The sequence below is a fragment of the Wolffia australiana genome, chromosome 19 (assembly GCF_029677425.1).
Source record: "Wolffia australiana isolate 7733 chromosome 19, ASM2967742v1".
Lineage (NCBI taxonomy): Eukaryota > Viridiplantae > Streptophyta > Magnoliopsida > Alismatales > Araceae > Wolffia > Wolffia australiana.
Window position 1 is genome coordinate 7,401,625 of NC_135853.1, and position 19,512 is coordinate 7,421,136.

General features: G+C 43.5%; 2 protein-coding genes across 4 annotated transcripts; one reads left to right on the plus strand and one right to left on the minus strand.

Moving 5' to 3' along the window:
* Positions 1–2,752: 2,752 nt before the first annotated feature.
* Positions 2,753–5,631, minus strand: LOC144715814 (uncharacterized). 2 transcript variants are annotated; one of them, XM_078590818.1, is made up of 2 exons: positions 4,374–5,433; positions 2,753–4,283 (listed from the first exon to the last, which is right to left on the minus strand). In XM_078590818.1, the coding sequence occupies exons 1-2, from the start codon at positions 4,408–4,410 to the stop codon at positions 2,920–2,922; spliced, it is 1,401 nt and encodes a 466-aa protein (XP_078446944.1). In that variant the 5' UTR covers positions 4,411–5,433; the 3' UTR covers positions 2,753–2,919. The 2 variants fall into 2 exon arrangements, with proteins under 2 accessions (XP_078446944.1, XP_078446945.1); XM_078590819.1 differs by having other exon boundaries at positions 2,753–5,631.
* Positions 5,632–9,143: 3,512 nt separating this feature from the next.
* LOC144715712 (binding protein) lies at positions 9,144–19,260 on the plus strand. Of its 2 annotated transcripts, none has more exons than XM_078590679.1 (16): positions 9,144–9,312; positions 9,724–10,106; positions 10,169–10,335; positions 10,893–11,952; positions 12,023–12,214; positions 13,049–13,711; positions 14,844–15,017; positions 15,105–15,172; positions 15,266–15,488; positions 15,569–15,668; positions 15,742–15,857; positions 15,938–15,995; positions 16,525–16,676; positions 16,765–16,945; positions 18,846–19,002; positions 19,074–19,260. In XM_078590679.1, exons 1-16 carry the CDS (start codon positions 9,177–9,179, stop codon positions 19,129–19,131), a joined length of 3,888 nt encoding a protein of 1,295 aa, XP_078446805.1. In that variant the 5' UTR covers positions 9,144–9,176; the 3' UTR covers positions 19,132–19,260. The 2 variants fall into 2 exon arrangements, with proteins under 2 accessions (XP_078446805.1, XP_078446806.1); XM_078590680.1 differs by having other exon boundaries at positions 18,858–19,002.
* Positions 19,261–19,512: the final 252 nt, after the last annotated feature.

Below are 19,512 nucleotides of genomic sequence, written 5' to 3' on the forward strand. Positions count from 1 at the left end.
TGTGACCTTCCTCGCCAAAAAACTTGGGGGAGAGATTCCTTGGTAGTATTCCCCTTCATCCCGACCTCTGATTTATCATCCAACCGTATGGGTCATAGAGGGTGAAAAGAAAAACCTACCCTCGAAATTTGGTTGCAATCGGATGGTTAGATCTCGAGATATCATCGTTTAACTGGCGATTAATCTTAGTCATTGGATTATTTCTCTCTCCTACGCGCATGTAAAAATGATGTTTTCTGATTCATCGCCTTGTTTTCTCTGCCCTCAGATCGTGGCTGCCACATTTTTTGTGCCGTTCCAAAGGGCTCAATCATTTGTTGTTCGCGATGCTTTTTGAATGGCTAAGAGAGCGCCACATCGCCTATTCACATTCCCATAAAGAGTAAAAAAACATGTCCTCTTTTTCATTTTTGAAATAAATGCACACGGAATCGATTTGCCGCATGCATTCATTGCATGCGGCTATCGATCCCTCGGGTGTATTTATTACACAAAATATTCCAAAAGGACAAAGGACGGCTTTACCTTTTCTCCTCGTTGCCCGCGCCAGGTATCATCGAGTCAATGATGCCATAATGAGCCAATAAAATGCTTATTTGGCGAATCCAGTCATTCTCCCGAATTTCAGGGCGAATGACTGTGATGCCACGTGATTTAACTGAAGAATCCCTTTTTTAAATGCCAAATAAATCGTAAAATATATTATTTAAATTCTAAAAATTAGTTTTTGGCTATATAATGGTCAAAAAATTATAACAAAATATGGAAAATATTCAGAAAATTCCGTAAAGATATTAAAGACATCTGGTCAAGTATGTTATACCCTGAAAAAAAAGAAATCTTAAATGCACCGAGGTGAAATGTCATGTAAAAAAATACAAAAAATTAAAAACAATCATGAAACTATAGTGCAAGCGTTATTTATCTCCGTTTAACTATGGTAACATGCAAATATGGCTAGTAGAACACATATATGTATGTAATATTCATCAATTTTACATTATAAATTGCAAATTATTGACCCCCTTGACACCATTGGTTTTTATTTTTTCCAGAGTTATTCCGTCTACAGGCGTATTTTGTAAAATATTATAAACAATTTAACTATAAAACTAACCTATGAAATCTTTATGGATACTACATATATATCTCACATCAAAGCCAGAAAGCACAAAGTTAGAGAAAAAATAAACAAATAGAATCAATCATTTTTCCACTACGGAGGCCCCCATGACGTCGCCATCCTTAATTCTTTCTAGACGTAGGGCCACTGGGCACGGCATAAAATCCGCAGAGAATGAAAAAAAAGGCGAACAAATAAATCCATCAAATATCCACTACAAAAAAAATCCTAAGAAACCATTTTAAATATTACACACATGCAACTCCCACAAAATCCGGCGAGAAGGAAAAATACAAACAAAGAAAACCCAAAAAAAAATTAAACAAACAGATTCAACGAAGAGAAGGCGGGCCCCACGGTGACGTCACCTCCCCCTCCACTCCACGCGCTCGCGGCAGGCCGCCTATTGGAGGCGCTGGCGGCCACCAGGTATGGCGTAAAATCCACAAAGAATGAGAAAAGTAAACAAATAATTCCATAAAATATCCAATAACAAAAAGCCTAGAAAACCATTTTAAATATTACACATACACATATACAACTCCCACAAAATCCAAAGAGAAGGACAAAAATACAAACAGAGAAAACCCAAAAAACAAAATAAACAAACAGATTCAACGAAGAGAGGGCGGGCCCCACGGTGACGTCACCTCCCCCTCCATTCCGCGTGTTGCACGGCAAGCCGGCTCTTGGCGGCCCCGGCAGCCACCGGCCACGGCATAAAATCCCCGGAGAATGAAGAAAAAGTAAAGAAATAAATCCATCAAATATCCATCAACAAAAAAAAATGCCTAGAAAAAGATTTTAAATATAACACACACACACACATACAACTCCCACAAAATCCAAAGAGAAGGAAAAATACAAACAGAGAAAACCCAAAAAACTAAATAAACAAACAGATTCAATGGAAGAGGGTGGGCCCCACGATGACTTCACCTCCCCCTCCATTCCATACGCCGCGCGGCAGGCTGGCTCTGGGTGGTATAGTTCAGGGATGAAAAATTGCCCCGTCCGGGGACACAAACAACTTTCGGGACGATAATTCATCCCGGGGACCACCGGACAGGACGGTTTTCGTCCTGTGGGACGAAAAAACCGTCCGTCCAGAGGTCTCAAATGATGGACGGATGGATGTGGACGAGAAACTGCGGGATTCACATCCGACGATTGAGTTCTCGCCACGTGGCCTCGTTATGACAATTTGCATCAAAGTCCCTGTATTTTTTCATGCGTGCAAACTGAAGCTGCTAAGAATTAATTGTACATATGTCCATTTGCATTATCTCTCTTCCATATTTCCCTTAAAAAACTTAGAGAAATCTGTATTTATATATTAAAAATATAAAATGGGTTTTTTCGTCCCGGGCGAGTTTCGGGACGAAAATTCATCCCGGGAGGACTGGACGGGACGGTTTTTTATCATTGGGCGAAAAACCTTCCCGTCCTTTGTCCCTGAACTTACTCTGGATGTCGGATGGGACGAAATTTGTCCAGTCCCGTCCATCGTCCACGTCCGGGACGACCCGGAATTATATTGGGCGGCGCCGGCGACAACCGGGCACGTTGTAAAATCCGCAGAGAATGAAAAAAAAGTAAACAGATAAATCTATCAAATAACCATTGACAAAAAAATAAGGCTACGCAAGCATTTTAAATATTACACAAACACAGCATACAACTCCCACAAAATCCAGAGAGAACGAAAAATACAAACAGAGAAAACCAAAAAATAAAAAATAAAACAAACAAATTCCATCAACATGCAATCTCCGTCGGCGGGCCCCACGATGACGTCACCTCCCCCTCCACTCCACGCACTGGGCGGCGGGCCGGCTCTTGGCGGCGCCGGCGGCCACCGGGCACGGCGGCGCCACCGGCGGCACCATGCAGTTATACTGCAAACACACGGCGGCCCCCGGCGGAATCTCCGCCGACGGATTCAGCTGGATCCCGGTAAGAAAGTTGTGCTGCAGGAACAGCACATCCATTCCCTCCTCCATCACCCTCTCCACCATCCTCCCCGGCACCTCCCCCGTAAACCCGTTATTATTCAAATACAACCTCCTAACGGTCGACAGCTCCGCCGGCACCCCCCCGCTCAGCCTATTAAAGCTCAAATCCACCGCCGGAATCCCCACCGCCGCCGCCGCCGTCACCTCGCCGGAAAACCGGTTCCTCCCCAACCTCAAGCTCTCCAACGGTAACCCGAAAACCGCCGGCGGTATTCCCCCCGAAAAGCGGTTTCCCGTCATATCCAGGAACCGCAGATCCCGCAGCCCCCCCACGGCGGAGATTCCGCCGGAGATTCCGTTCCCGGCGAGGGAGAGATAACGGAGAGAGCTCGGCAGGCGGGGGAGCTCGCCGGAGAAGTTGTTCTTCTTCAGGTCCAGCCGGCGGAGCTCCGCCGTGAACGGCGGGAGCTCGCCGGAAAACCGGTTGTGGGATAGGACGAGGTTTTGGAGAGGCGGTATCCCGGCGAGGGTCGGGGGAATACCGCCGTGGAGGAGGTTGAAGCTGAGGTCGAGGGTTTGGAGGAGGGGGAGGCGGGTTAGAGATAGAGGGAGGTGGCCGGTGAGGCGGTTTCGGGGTAGAGCGAGAAAGCGGAGGTTTTGGAGAGGGGAGAGGTCGGGGATGGGGCCGGAGACAAGGCCGGGGGAGAGAGAGAGAGAGGAGAGAGAAGAGAGGTTAGAGAGAGAAGGGGGGAGGCGGCCGGAGAGGGGGTGGTGGGGGGCGCCTAGAGAGAGAGAGACGACGCGGTCTTGGGAGCAGAGGACGCCGGGGAAGGAGCAGGGGTCGGAGGAGAAGTCCCAGGAGGAGAAGAAGGGGCGGGAGGAGAGAGAGTCGGGGAGGGATTGTAGAGCGAGAAAGTCGATGGGGTGGAGGATGGCGGAGGTGGGAGGAGAGAGAGAGAGGAGGAGGAGGAAGAGAGCCAGGATGGTGGGTGTTTGTGGGTTTCTCTCACCTCTCTCTAGATCTGTAGAACCTGGAGATGAAGTTGCTGCTTGTGGCTTTCTCTCATCTCTCTCTAGGAGATTGTGGTGATCTGAAGAACCCAGAGATGAAGTTGCTGCTTGTGGCTTTCTCTCACCTCTCTCTAGGAGATGGTGGTGATCTGCAGAACCCAGAGATGAAGTTGGTACTTGCGGCTTTCTCTCACCTCTCTCTAGGAGATGGTGGTGATCTGCAGAACCCATAGCTGAAGTTGGTGGAGATGAGAGTGAGGCTGTTGTCTGAGGCTTTCTCTCACCTCTCTCTAGGAGATGGTGGTGATCTGCAGAACCCATAGCTGAAGTTGGTGGAGATGAGAGTGAGGCTGTTGTCTGAGGCTTTCTCTCACCTCTCTCTAGATGGCGGTGATCTGAAGAACCCAGAGCTGAAGTTGGTGGAGAGGAGAATGGGGGTGCTGCCTGTGGCTTTCTCTCACCTCTCTCTAGATGGTGGTGATTTGCAGAACCCAGAACTGCCGTTGCCGGAGATGAGAATGAGGCTGTTGTCTGAGGCGTTCTCTCTCCTCTCTCTAGGAGATGGTGATCTTCAGAACCCAGAACTGCCGTTGCTGGAGATGAGAATGACTTCCTCTCACCTCTCTCTAGGAGATGGTGATCTGCAGAACCCAGAGCTGTCGTTGCTGGAGATGAGAATAACTTTGTCTCACCTCCCTCTAGGAGGTGGTGATTCGAAGAACCAAGAAGTGCCGTTGTTGGAGATGAGAATGAGGCTGTTGTCTGTGGCTTTCTCTCACCTCTCTCTAGATGGTGGCGATTTGAAGAACCCGGAACTGCTGTTGCCGGAGATGAGAATGAACCTCTCTGTGCCTTTCTCACACCTCTCTCTAGGAGGTGGTGATCTGAAGAACCAAGAAGCGCCGTTGCCGGAGATGAGAATGAACCTCTCTGTGCCTTTCTCTCACCTCTCTCTAGGAGGTGGTGATCTGAAGAACCCAGAAGCGCCGTTGCTGAAGATGAGGATGAACCTCTCTGTGCCTTTCTCTCACCTCTCTCTAGGAGATGGTGATCTGCTGAACCCAGAAGCGCCGTTGCTGAAGATGAAAATGAAGCTGCTGCTCGTGGCTTTCTCTCACCTCTCTCTAGAAGGTGGTGACCTGCAGAACCCAGAAGCGCCGTTGCTGAAGACGAGAATGAGGCTGCGGCTTGTAGCTTTCTCTCACCTCTCTCTAGGAGATGATATGCAGAAACCGGAAGAGCTGTCGGTGGAGATGAAAATGAACCTCTCTCTAGAAAATGAGCAGCAGAACGGGACGTGCCGTTCCTGGAGATGAGAATGAGGCTCTTATCTCTGCCTTTCTCTTACCTCTCTCTAGAATGATGAATCAGTCTGTGCCTTCGTCTCACCTCTCTCTAGAAGGTGACCTGCAGAAGCCGGAAGAGCCGTCGGTGGCGACGAGAACGAAGCTTTCTTTCTCTCACCTCTCTCTAGAAGTCGTCTATCTGTGCCTTTCTTTCGACTCTCACTATGAGGATGTGTTTGTGACTTTCTCTCACCTCTCTCCATGAGGGAACTCGTAGAACAACACCTCTTGGCGGCAGCTGCAACGGTCGTCCGAGCCTACGTGGACATACGAGCCTACGTGACCTTGCCTCGTTGGCACCTGACAAATTCACCCGTCAGTTCTCAACAGGTGTTGAGCGCACGAGTTTCGATAACTTCCGCAACGGTCGTTTCTCGCACGTGTGCGGTGCACGGGCCTTTGTTTATTTCTGGCACGTGTGGAGATATTTATGGATTGCGACACGTGGAGGAATCGCCGCCGTCCATCCAAGTCTATTTGTTCTCTTACGTCGTGGGATGCAACGGTCCTCCGAGCCTACGTGGATGATCCGAACCTACGTGGACAATCCATTATCCACTTAACCGCTCTCCAAATCTGATCTCTTTGCATTATTCTACTTAAGGCCCATAAGATGCATCAGTAAAATACAATAGGCGTGAAGTCAATATTAAGGTTTATGGTGATATTTCAGCGAAAATAAAGTACAGCGATGAAAATAAATAGGATGTGACTTGCTCTGCCCTCAAAAAACATGTCCATTGCATTTATGTAGGCATACAACTTTCATTTCGAGTCCTTGTTGGTTCGTCAATATATATTTCTCACTAACACAAATGACAGTTTAAATTAATATTGATCAGATATAAACTGGAGCACAATTTTTCATGTGACGTAACTCATCACGTTGACTACTCTTCTCTAGCATGGCCAACATCTCTGATTTCTCTGATTTCTCCAAAATAGAAATTACATTATGATATTTTTGTTATGTTACATTGATAATTTTTTGGCGAAAATGATACACTTGAAAGTTCCTCTCAAGTTTGGTTTGTCCTTTGCAAAGCACTGGAAAATTCACTTTATAATGTTACATAAATCTAAGATTCGGTTTTAAACATGTATGTCAACTTGTTGGGGACCCATGATGGTGGAGTGGATGTTGCGGGCTCACTGCCAACCAAGTATAAGTAATTTGTGGCAATTTTTTTGATGTGACGACGGAGCAGTAATGTCTACGTGGCAATTGACGATGATGTATCGATAGACGATAACATATCGCACGAAGTATGTGACGAGTATTTGTGTGACAACATGCAATGATGTGGCTATCATGAGTGATGTAGAATGAGATATCGCTCGAATAGGCAATGATGTGGCAAAATCAAATTGCTCATTGACTAGGGATGATATGGCAAGCAGTGGCACAACATATATGTTGCACATAGATGGTGGTGATGTCTTGCTAGAAGATGATAGGGCAATAGACGATGTTTAGTAGTAGAAAATGACGCAGCAATAGGTGACAATGTGGTGGTAGGTGATGATGCGTCAATAGGTGATGACGTGCTAGTGTATAATGATGTGGCAATGATTACGTGGCAAAAAAGAATGACACAGCTTAAGAAGGTGACATTTCAATGTGTATAGATGCAGTAATCACATATTGGAAGACATTTACGATGCACTTGTTTGTACATATATGTTTGGATGTTGCATGCTTGAACAGTTGAACATGCCTTGCTCGAGGCCACGGTAAAAAGTACAAGTGCGCCTCAAGGTATAATTATATCATCCTCGGCCTGTCAAATGTAGTCCACTACATGAACACCTCACTAGATATTGGAAGTATGCTCTCATAATTCTGATTAGGGAAGAGAGATGTCCTCGAACAAAAGAAGGGAGAGGAAGGATATTGCCCATGGATGTCTATATGGGGTGATTTTATTTGGGGCTTTATACTCTTTACATTCGTTGTGTCTATTTCTAAAAAAAAACTATACTTCTAGTGTGTATTATGATGCCCAATAAAAAAATTACGTTTGACCCTTTGCGCCCGTGTTCTAGTCCAGTTGATAACTCGAGTAGCCTAATAACTATTGAGGAGTGCCAACTCGGTTGTCAGCACGAACATGCAACAGCCACATCAATATGGACCTTAAAAGATTAGTCAGTAAAAGTTTCATGTATCTTATCTTTGTTAAGAAAATTGACGGCTAGGATCAAGCCTAGGAATTCACATAGTTAGGATCAAATCTAGATGGCTAGGATTAAACCATAGAATAGTAAACAGTCCCGTTCCATCCAATGGTACAGTTTTGTTTTAATATAGCCGTTGTACCAGTTATAATGGGTACGTTTAAAATGAAATATCATTTCATATTATAAATAACAACGATTCTAATTGTAATAACACGTATGAATACAACGATCTATCTCAAGCTTGCCTCGGTGTCTCCTCTCTTCCTGTTCTTCTTTATTGTCTTTCTCTTGTCTTGTCAGAGTTCAAGATTATCAACAATAACATTTATAGAAAAACTTTTTATCATTGTCATAAACCTTTTAAGGACGTAAACCGAAGACGACGTATTATCATCGTCTACGATGAGAAACACTACCCAAACAATGGTAGTTTTTAATGGGAGGCCAGGCCCTATACAAGTAAAGTCGCAGGGGCTGGCTATGTAGTTTAGCAACACGTCGGTTTTGACAGATAATTAAAACATCATTTCCAATGTAGTGTTTCTCGATTAAAAAAAACTATACTTCTAGTGTAGAATACAAGAGGGCCTCACAGGAAGTGTTTGAGCACGTTCCGATGACGATGAAGTTGACGTTGACGTGTTATCAACATTTGTTTGACGACGACGGCATCTCCAATCCTCTACTAGATTCAAATATGATATCGTCAACCGTCCGTCGTCAAGGACAGATGACTTTAACATTGACGTGATAGTTGACGGGTACCAGAAAAGTAGAAAACCGGTCGTTTATATAACCGGTTCGAACCGGGTTGAGCCTGACGCTGCACCGGGTTTTTAGCTGGAAGAATTTATCAACATTTTTTCGATGACGATGGCATCTCCAATCCTCTACTAGATTCAAATCTGATATCGTCAACCGTCCGTCGTCAAGGACAGATGACCTTCACATTGATGGGATAGTTGATGGGTACCGGAAAAGTAGAAAACCGGTCGTTTATATAACCAGTTCGAACCGGGTTGAGCCTGACGCTGCACCGGGTTTTTAGCTGGAAGAATTTATCAACATTTTTTCGATGACGACGACATCTCCAATCCTCTACTAGATTCAAATCTGATATCGTCAACCGTCCGTCGTCAAGGACAGATGACCTTAACATTAACGCGATAGTTGGCGGGTACCAGAAAAGTAGAAAACCGGTCGTTTATATAACCGGTTTGAACCGGGTCAAGCCTGATGCTGCACCGGGTTTTTAGCTGGAGGAATTTATCAACATTTTTTCGATGACGATGGCATCTCCAATCCTCTGCTAGATTCAAAGGTGATATCGTCAACCGTCCGTCATCAAGGATAGATGACGTTAACATCGACGTGACAGTTGACGGGTACCGGAAAAGTAGAAAACCGGTCGCTTTTAGAACCGGTTCGAACCGGGTTGAACCGGGTTTGTAGCCGGAGGAATTTAAAAATCTTCCCGCCCAATTTTTTTTCGAGTTCTTACTTCTCAGTGAAGCTCGAAAGGGGGCTGAAAGGAGAGACTGTAACTGCGATTCTCTATCAATGGCGCCTTTCATCTTCCCTTCCTCTCTCCACGAGCTAGAGGAGGATCTCAATGGCTGCGAATCTCGAATCTGCGTCGAAACAGTGACAGATCTCTCATTTCTGCGCGCCGTAGATCTCGAAGAGTTCGTCAAAGGTAGCGCGTGGATCCGTTTTCTGTTCTATTAATTGTAATTTTGTTTTTTGCGTGTAATTCGTTTTGCCATGCTTGGCGTCCGATCTTTCGGACAGAAATTTTTTCCGTTTGTAATTTTCCGTGTATAATTTTGTGTTTCCAGGCTTTGAGTTCGCTCTCACGGACACAGATTTTTCTGTGTAATTTTGTATTTCCAGGCTTTCGGATAGAGATTTTCCCTTGCGTAATTTATTTTGTATAATTTTCCGTTTGTTAATTAGTCTTTCCAGGCTTGACGTTTGATCTTTCGGATAGAGATTTTTCAATGTGTAATTTCGTCTTTCAAGGCTTTCCGTTTGATATTGCGGATATAGATTTTTCCCTGTGAAAATTTCTGCGTGTAATTTTCCATGTGTAATTTTGTATATCCAGGATTGGCGTTCGATCTTTCCGACAGAGAGATCGTGTGCGTCGAAGAACAGGGAGTGTTCGATCGAGTGTACTCCCTCGCCAAAGGATTTCGACGGCTTCCTCCCTCCTGCAAAAGCATCCTCGTGGAAACTCTACGTTCAAATCTCTCTGTTCTTCTTCCAGGCATCGATTCTCTCGCCCGATCAACTTCCTTGTCACCACGGCGAACTGCTGGCTTGGCATCTCCCCCCTCCAATGGATTCACAGATACTGCCGAGAGACTTGCTTCTCATAGAAATGCTCTCAAGATCTACACATTCTTTCTCTTTACAATCGTTCTCTCCGAGGAATCGGAATCTTCTGCTCAGGAACTCGGGAACGCCCCACCTGGCGGTGTTTCGAAGGTTAGCGAGTGATCTAACGATTTAATCTTGATTTTTTTCCTAAATTTCCTCTTCTTTTTCAGTCGGCAGCACATGGAAGAAGAAGAAACGCATCTCCTGCATCAACGTGGAATTTCGGGTTACAGCGAAGTCGGGTGATCAATGTTATCGCGAATTCTCTGGACATCAACCTTCCTCTGCTCTTCGGATCCCCTGATGCGGACGAGAAATTCTTGTCATTCATCTCAAAGTCAGCTCTCAAACTCTGCTTAAATTCGCATACTTCAAACGTTTATATTTCCGGATGATAAATTCCTGTTGTTCATCTCAAATTCAGCGCTCAAACTCTGCTTAGTTTCGCATACTTCAAACTTGTATTAGTCCGGATGAGAAATTCCTGTCGTTCATCTCAAAGTCAACTCTCAAACTCTGCTTAATTGCGTATACTTCAAACTAATCTTAATCCGGACGATGAAATTTCTGCTGTTCATCTCGAAGTCGAGATTCAGAACTTAGCTTAATTTTGGAAATTTTCAACTAACCTTAATCCGCACGAGAAACTCCTGTCATTCGATTCAAAGTCAGCGCTCAAACTTGACTTAATTTTGCATGCCTGAAGCTTTACTGTATACGGACAACAAATTCCTTTTTTTTTGAAAATTAAGTCAACACTCAAACTTAACTTTGCATATTAGAAACTTACCTTAATCCGGACGAGAAAGTCCAGTCATTCATCTCAAAGTAAGCGCTCAAACTTACCTAAATTCTGCACATTTCACTTGATCTGAGCCTTCTGTTCTAACTCAGGTGCGCGCTTCTGCTGTTCGAAAATTCTTCTTGCCTGAAAGACGATGAAACAAGAGACGGCCTCTGCCGTATAATCGGCGCTATTTCAACGAAGTACCACCGAACAACAGAGATCTCAGCATCAATACTTAACCTGGTACACAAGTTTGAATTCTCTGTTTCGCCCTTGGCCAATGCAGTGGCTTCAGCAGAGAAGAAGTACAGCGACGGTAGCCTGCTCATCGCCCTTATAAGAGAGATTGGGCAAACAGATCCCAAGGACTTTGTTAGAGACACAACAGGGGCTGAGAATGTGGGAAGCTTTCTCGTGGAATTGGCGGGCTTATCACCCAAGATTATGTCCACGAACATTGGAATATTAATCCCCCACTTTGGTGGGGAGTCATACAAGATAAGAAATGCTCTGATTGGGGTGCTGGGAAGGCTGGTGGCAAAGGCCTTCAACGACATTGAAGGGGATGCAAGCTCGAAGTCTCTTCGACTAAGGGGAAAGCAGGCTTTGTTGAACATTCTTCTTGAAAGGGCGAGGGATGTGTCGGCTTACACTAGAAGTCGAGTGCTTCAGGTTTGGGCTGATCTCTGTGAAGAACACGCTGTGTCAATTGGGCTGTGGAATGAAGTTGCTGCGATGGCTGCTGGGAGATTGGAGGATAAGAGCGCATTTGTGAGGAAATCTGCCTTGACTTTGCTTATAACCATGTTACAGCATAACCCATTTGGCCCAGAGCTCCGGATCGTTGCTTTTGAAGCGACTTTGCAGAAATATAAAGAGATTTTGTGCGAGATGGAGCCACGAGGCAACAATCCTTCTCCAATGGCAGAAGTAACAGAGGACACTTCAATGCCTGTTGGAGATTTGGAGCAGACTAGAGCTTTGGTTGCATCTCTTGAATCAGGGTTAGAATTTTCAAGATGTTTAAGTTCGGCAATGAACACTCTGGTGCAGCTCCTGGCTTCGGCTTCAGTGAGTGACGTGGAGAATACAATTCTTTTGTTGATGAGGTGCAAACAGTTCCAAATTGATGGAGCGGAAGCTTGCCTGCGCAAGATGTTGCCATTGGTAATAACTCCGTTAATGTTGACCCTATTTTGAAATCATCTCAGTTGCATTGAATTCTGTCAATGTGCAGGTTTTTTCGCGGGATAAATCTATTCATGAAGCTGTGGAAAATGCTTTTATCTCGATTTATATCCGGAAGAGCCCGTCAGAGACGGCGTTCAATCTCTTGAAACTGGAAAGTGATTCTAATTTGGGAGATCTTGCGGCTTTGGAGTTTATTATTGGCTCGCTTGTCTGTAAAGGCGAAATATCCATGAGCACGGTATTTATATCTTTCTTGCGGCCACTCACCAAGAAAATGTTTACCAAATGCGGCATGCGTAGGGCCAGAAACAATGGCTATAACATTATTAAATGCCTGTGTAGTTGAGTTGAGAATGTACTTAGATTTTACTATTTTAGCAATTTGGAAGGCCGTTTGGCTTGTAAAACGATCAAAATTCACCTTGATGTGTCTAACGTCATTTTCTTCAGGAAAATCGCGGATATTGTGAAGTACTCCGATGTTTGATTCTTTCTTTTGCTCGGCTTTTTCCTCTTTTGTTTTCCGCAATATTCTGTTCTCTTATGAACGGAAGCCTCTAAACCATGTCTCGGTCACAGAACGCATATTGAACTGGGTTACTAGATACAGCTTAGAATGAACCCGAGCATCAGCCCGTCATAATTTGATGACTTCTAAACTATGCAGTCTGATATATATATAAATTTTCCCATAAAATTTTTGTGTCAATCATCCCTGGATATTTTGCTTTTTCGCACCAAAAATAAAGTTTACTTAAAATATTGAAGGGGTTGGGAACCCTTCTGCATCTCAAGCTCGGTAATATTTCTTTTTCGAATATAGAATTTGGTAATCCATTCAAGAGTGGTTGGAATTTTCACCTGCCAAATGGCTTGGTGCATATTTTTGTTTTTCCTTCGATTTGTGTGGAGTGGAGAATAAAGAATGCTGTTCTTGACGATCATTGGTTCTATCTATTTTTGATCTATTATTACGATCATATTCTTTTTTCTTGTGTAGTACGAGTCGACATATTCCTTTCAGTGCCCCAGCTTTAATAACCGCGAATGACTTCGTTTTTATTTTGAACAGATGTCAGCACTATGGGACATTTTTTGCTTTAATGTCAACGGAGTGACAGCTTCGCAGTGTCGTGGATCTCTTTCCCTTCTTTGCATGGCTGCAAAAGCATCTCCCGGGGTTCTGAGCTCTCATTTGCTGGATATCATTGATATTGGTTTTGGGCGTTGGGCGAAGGATGAGCCATTGCTTGCAAGAACCGCTTGCGTTGCACTTGAAAGATTGTCTAACGAAGATATTGAGAAATTGAGAAAGACCTGCGGAACCAGAGTCTTTGGAACTCTAAAAGGATTAATAACTGGGTTTGTACTTCCAGAAAGCATCTGGTACGCGGCTGCTAATAAGGCTATCAGTGTTATTTATTCTATTCACCCGGCGCCTGAAATGCTTGCAGCAGATTTGGTGAAATCGTCTCTTAGAGCAATTTTTCTATCTGCTAAAGATAAGATAGATTCTGAAACCCTCCCACTTGGAGAGTCCAACTTGTTAGTTAATGTTTCAGCCTCTAAGCTAAGCAGATGTCTGTTTATCATAAGTCATGTAGCACTAAATCAATTGGTTTACATAGAATCCTGCGTCCGAAATATTCATAAGCAGAGGGCTAGCAAAGAAAAATCAAAATTGAACAACGAATATGCTGGAGACGATGAAGCTGCCAGCGAAGGGAACTCCAAGGTTATTTCACCCTTTTTTTCCTAGTAATATTATTTTCCTTTTGTCGTGGAATGATTTAATTTTTTCTATATCTCTTTCATAGAAACTTAATGTCTTGCTCGTGTATCTGTTTGTTGCTTCAAAGTGTCTGATTAGGCTGGCAGCGACTAATTTCGTTCGACTAATTGAACTATTTGAGCATAAATTGGGGCCCCGATAATCAAAATGATGCATCTTTCTCAGAATTTTATCTTTGAAGCTGATACCATTTTCGACAGTTTTTGATAAGTTCTTTAATAGAACTCAACGAAGAAGGGAATAAAAGTGACTTTTTCTTAAGGTAGCTCGTGTCCGGAAGTTGGCACGTGCCTAGGACCTTGTAATTAGGTAGGTCGAAGGTTCTGGTATTAAGATTTGAATTGCAAGCAGTTTCCCAATCCGGAAGGAAGAGCCGCCCGCTATCTTATCTTTAGCAGCGGGGAGGGAATGTGACATCATTTCCATCGAGTCCTCATGTTTCTCAACTGTCTAATTTGTTCACTCTCTGAGCACGGTCTCGATCCAATCGCGATACTTCATGGATAAGCATTTGACATTTGGGTTTTCCTTGAGGTTTCCATATCATTTTGATAATTCCCTTTTATGGACTTGCCAATGCAAGAAGAAGAGCGAGCACAACCCCACACGTGCGGGGTAAGGTACACATGTGGGTTCAAAATAATAAAGGCGCGAAGCAATCGGCAAAAAATAGGTGGGGACAGCAGCTGTTGGGAGGAAGCAGCTGAGCGAAGGGGAAGCAAGATATTTTTCCATCTTTAGCTCACTACTCCCATCATTCATCGTTGTCTCACATCATTCTGGTTGTCATCATTCACTATTCTCGCAAATTTCATCGGCTTTCTTTGTTGTTGTCACGTATCGTGAATCCAAGTCTCTTCAACTATTATCAATCTTGGAAATTCTATCCGAAGTGCTTTTAAGTTCGACATCATGCCAGGATTTTAACACATTCCTAAATTTTGGATACAGATACTGATACTTGTATCGGTTTTCTTACCTCGTGTTCTCTGGTTATGATTTGTTTATCCGTAATTATCGCATGTATTTATTTCAAAGACTTAAACTTTCACATTTTCCACTTGACAATGCGCAGGATAGTATTAATGTTGAGTTGGGGCTAGCCTCTTCGCGAGATGCAATGATTGATGGTCTTGCTGAACGAGCGGAGAAGGAAATCATCTCAGGTTCTCGAGACACAAAGAATTTAATCGGTCTCTGTGGTCCTTTTGTATCGAAACTCTGCAGAAACTACACTTTAATACAGAAGGTAAATATTTAACGTGATTTGAGTTTTATTTTCCTCTCTACACCCGTATATAATCTAAATATAAGCGGCTGTCCCGCATCATTTCAGTATCCTGAACTACAGGCTTCGGCGATGCTTGCCCTGTGCAGATTAATGATTATTGATGCCCAATTCTGGTAAGTTCTTTTGTCCTTTCTTAGCTATACGCTGGCCATAACTAATCTAAGAAGAATTCAACCTACTGATGCGAACGACTCTTTATTTTTCAGCGAGAAAAATCTTCAGTTACTTTTTACTGTCATTGATGGCTCTCCATCTGAGACCGTCCGTTCGAATTGCACCTTGGCCCTTGGTGATCTTGCAGCTCGCTTTCCCAACATTCTTGAACCCTGGACGGAAAATATGTATGCTAGACTTCGGGACCCTGTAGATTCTGTTAGAAAAAATGCTGTTTTAGTGCTGTCACATCTGATATTGAACGACATGATGAAGGTCTGTTTGATATTAACCTTCAATATTAAACATCACATTGAAGACATTTGCCTCATAATTTCCCATTATATTTATGATAGGTGAAAGGATATATAAATGAGATGGCTATGAAGTTGGAAGATGAAAACGAAAGGATTTCAAGTCTTAGCAAGCTTTTCTTTCATCAGCTGTCTAAGAAAGGTGATTTCTCCTTTTTGAGTCTCTGCTCCAGTTTTTGCGTCTTACTAATGTTTTGTTTTTCTTACAACTCTAGGGAATAATCCAATTTATAATCTGCTTCCGGATATCCTAAGTAGGCTGTCCAGGGAAAATCTGAAACCTGAAAAGTTTCGCAGCATTATGCAGTTCTTAATTAACTCCATTAAAAAGGTAAAGCACTAACGTATTTGTTGTATCCATTTTCTGCTGTAAAAATTTGTTCTCTGGTGACATACTTTTCTCGATATCAGGACAAGCAGATGGAAGGACTTATTGATAAGCTGTGCAACCGTTTCGCTGGAGTGTATGGTATACATTTTATTTAATTTAAATATCTTCCATGATTTACTTCAGTCACTTCTGATTTTTTGTCGCATTTATGTCATGCTGTTGAGTTGGGATTGTGCGGTATTTGAAAGCGATATTCATTAAAATCTGTAAATTCTTTTATTGTGTCAGTGATGGCGTTTGATGAAAAGATGACGGCTAGTTGGGACTTTACAAAAGATCTGATTCAACTTTTGTGTAGATAATTTCATTAAGTGTTTAAGCTATATTTATATAGATAATGTTTTCTGAATTTTTTTAGCTAGCCCTGACATCATTTTGCCTTAAAACTTTGCTTTGTACCTCTTTTGGTGCGCCTTTACGAAGATCTACATATTTCATTCTACTTTTATACCTCCCTTTGCTGATAGTTTCATTTCTTTGAATGGATTGCTGATAATTTAGTTGAGATTTTAAGCTATACTTGTGGAGATAATGTTTCCCGAATTTTTTTAGTTCGCCCTAACATCACTTAGCATTGAAACTTTGCTTTGTATCTCTTTTGGTGAAGATGCCCGGCAACTGGAATACATTTCTTACTGCCTCTCCCAGCTGACATTTACTGAAAGGGGATTTAAGAAGCTTATTGAGTCGTTGAAAACCTATGGGCACGCTCTATCCGAAGATTCTGTGGTAGAACACTTCAGGCACATAATCAGCAAGGTTTGAATGTTAATTCCACCAATCTTTTTTGCGAAACTCTCGCTGCTTGGTAAATGTAGAATGAAAATATTTTTTAACCTTAAAATAGGGAAAGAAATTCGCCAAGCCAGATCTCAAGACCTGTATCGAGGAATTTGAGGCGAGGCTTAATCAGATTCAAGCCGATAGAAAGGAACAGGAGAAGACAACACAAAATGCTGCAGTCTACCAGCAGCAAATCGATACCAAGAAAGGCCTAGTCTCTTCCAATCAGAGCACTGATGCCGACGGTAAGCCAACTCTACTTTTATTTATTTATAATATAAATAAAACTAAACATTTGGCAGTAATTGATCACCCTGGTTCTTGAGAATATAGTTCCGGATCCTCCCGGACGTGGACGATGGTCGGGACGAATTTCGTCTCTCCAACGTCCAGAGTCAGTGCAGGGACGAAGGATGGGACAAATTTTTCATCCGATGGTACGAAAACCGTCCTGAGGATTTTTCGTCCCATCCCGGGAAAAACCATCCCGTCCCTTGTCTCGGTCGAAAAAAGTTAGTTTTATTTTTTAAATTAAATTAAATGTATGTTGTCCGTTGAGTTGTTTCGGGCGCAACCTACCAATAGAAAGAAGAAACCTCTCCCGTCCGGTGGCTGACTGGCTATCTGCCCCTCCCCTCCTTGTCGTCGGCATACGGTGCCACCTTCCCTGGCTCCTACTTTCTTCCCTCTCCGGTGCCACCTTGCTTTCTCTACGGACACTATACTTCCTTCCCCTCCGGTGCCACCTCTCCCGTCCTCGTCGTCGGCATAGCTTCCCCGACGTCCGCCGTGCCCGTCCTCATCGTCAGAGATCGCATGGCTAGCTAGGCCGCGTGGCTACATCTCAACCGTCGGATGTGAATCCGGGAATTTTTCGTCCAGATTCGACCGCCCATCGTCCGAGACCTGCGGACGGACAGTTTTTTCGTCCCATGGGACAAAAACCGTCCCGTCCGGTCATCCCCAGGACAATTTTTTGTCCCCAATTTCGTACAAACCCTTGGATGGGACGAATTTTCGTCCTGAATTTCGTACAAAACCTTGGACGGGACGATTTTTTCGTCCCGGGATGAAAAAACCGTCCCGTCTGCTTCCCCGCACTATACTTGTGAAGTGACACAAAAAAGGTTGCAAAAAAACAGGTTCTTTTAAAGAAATGAAGTATAATTTACCCATTTTTTGTAGTTCTCTTTTGTTTATCCGCCTTAATTCTTCCGTTCGATACTTTTATTTTCGTTTGAAACAGTTTACTCAGTCCACAGATGTCTATTAAGTTGTCTTTTGGCGGAAATACACATATTGAACGTGGCATGCAAGGCTTCATGACTTCTAGTGTTTTCATACATGACTTCTAGTCATCGTCAACTTAACGAAGATGACAGACTAGAACGATTATGTCATCGTCATTAGGGTTGGGCATTTAGGACCGAGGACCGGTTTGACCGGACCGAACCAGGACCGTAGGTCCTCTATTTTAGGATGGACTAATAGGTTTAGGTCCAAGGGACAAAATGGACCCGAACCGGAAGTAAATTATTAAATATTTATTTAATATGTTTTGTAAAGTTCTAAAAATATTAAATCCGACTCGCCGTAAATGTTTCTATTGAGCTCAGCAGCCATATATTTGACCAACCGTGGGCACCCACTTGATGAAGACGAGTTTTACATAACCATGAATATGAATTGTCTTCTTTGACTAGTCAACCTTACCAGATCGGGACCGGTCTGGACAGGACCGGGACCAAAGAACTAACCAAAACCGGATCGAAGTTTAGGTGAGACTTAGGTTTTTGCTAAAAACCCGGACCAGACCGGGACCGTCAAACCCTAATCGTCATATTCTCAAAGATGAATAACGGGGACGATGAATTCGTTATCGTCATCCTGTCATCGTCATCAGTGACGTCAAACACCGCGATCTCTTGAATGTTTTCATACCCTGACGAGACCATCATCGTCAACCGGACGAAGACTACAGACTATAACGATTATGTCATTTCATCTTGTCAAAGACGAGTTACGGAAACGACTATGATTCGTTATCGTTATTCCGTCATCGTTCTCCCGTCATCGTCATCATTGAAGTCAAACACCGCGATCTCTTGAATGTTAAAAATTCGCGAGTTTCTAATTATGCTGTAGTCTTGCAAGCAGGTTGCGAAAGTAGCGATGACGTGGAACCTGGAGAAGACGCAACGGACACTTGCAGCCAGTCTTGCGTAGAGGACGAGTCCAAATCACAGATCACCCATCTCACCACCGGCTCCATGGAATCGACGGCTGAGAATTCCTCCTCACCGTGAGCCCTCCGAGATCAAACTTCCTCTCTCAATGTGTTCGCATTGTCTCAGTCTTCGTTCATCTTCTCAGGCCATCGAAGATCGCCAACGGAATACCTCCGAAGATCAAGGAGGAGCTCGAAGTGTAGTCTCAACACCATCGGTTAGACTGTTGAACTTATTTTTATGCTGTTACCTCTCCGGAAAAGTTCGTAAACTCTTTGATGTTTATTCATTTATGACGTCATGAATGAAAATTCGTGTATTTAGCTAAAGTCTTATAATATGTATTCGTCCGATGGAGACGTAAGGAGTCCCGTCTCGTCCCGTCCCAGGAGGTCGTGGCCTCTCTTCTGCTCTGTATTTTTAACAAAACGGGGACTCCCCGGTTAACTGGTCTTAGATATTACATTTTGCGTCTTTGGGAAAATCGTAAAATCTCGATAGTTATTCCTTTATGACGTCATAAAGTGAAATTCGCATATTTACATCATGAACTAAATTATATCAGCCCATTTTCCTGTGGGTCC

Excerpts from the sequence above, each read along its gene's own strand:
- LOC144715814 (XM_078590819.1), bottom strand. The coding sequence starts at position 4,410 with ATGGGTTCTGCAGATCACCACCATCTCCTAGAGAGAGGTGAGAGAAAG.
- LOC144715712 (XM_078590679.1), top strand. The coding sequence starts at position 9,177 with ATGGCGCCTTTCATCTTCCCTTCCTCTCTCCACGAGCTAGAGGAGGAT. Across the intron at positions 15,173-15,265 it reads ATTATTGATGCCCAATTCTG|CGAGAAAAATCTTCAGTTAC; the intron begins GTAAGTTCTTTT and ends TTTATTTTTCAG. Across the intron at positions 16,677-16,764 it reads TCAGGCACATAATCAGCAAG|GGAAAGAAATTCGCCAAGCC; the intron begins GTTTGAATGTTA and ends ACCTTAAAATAG.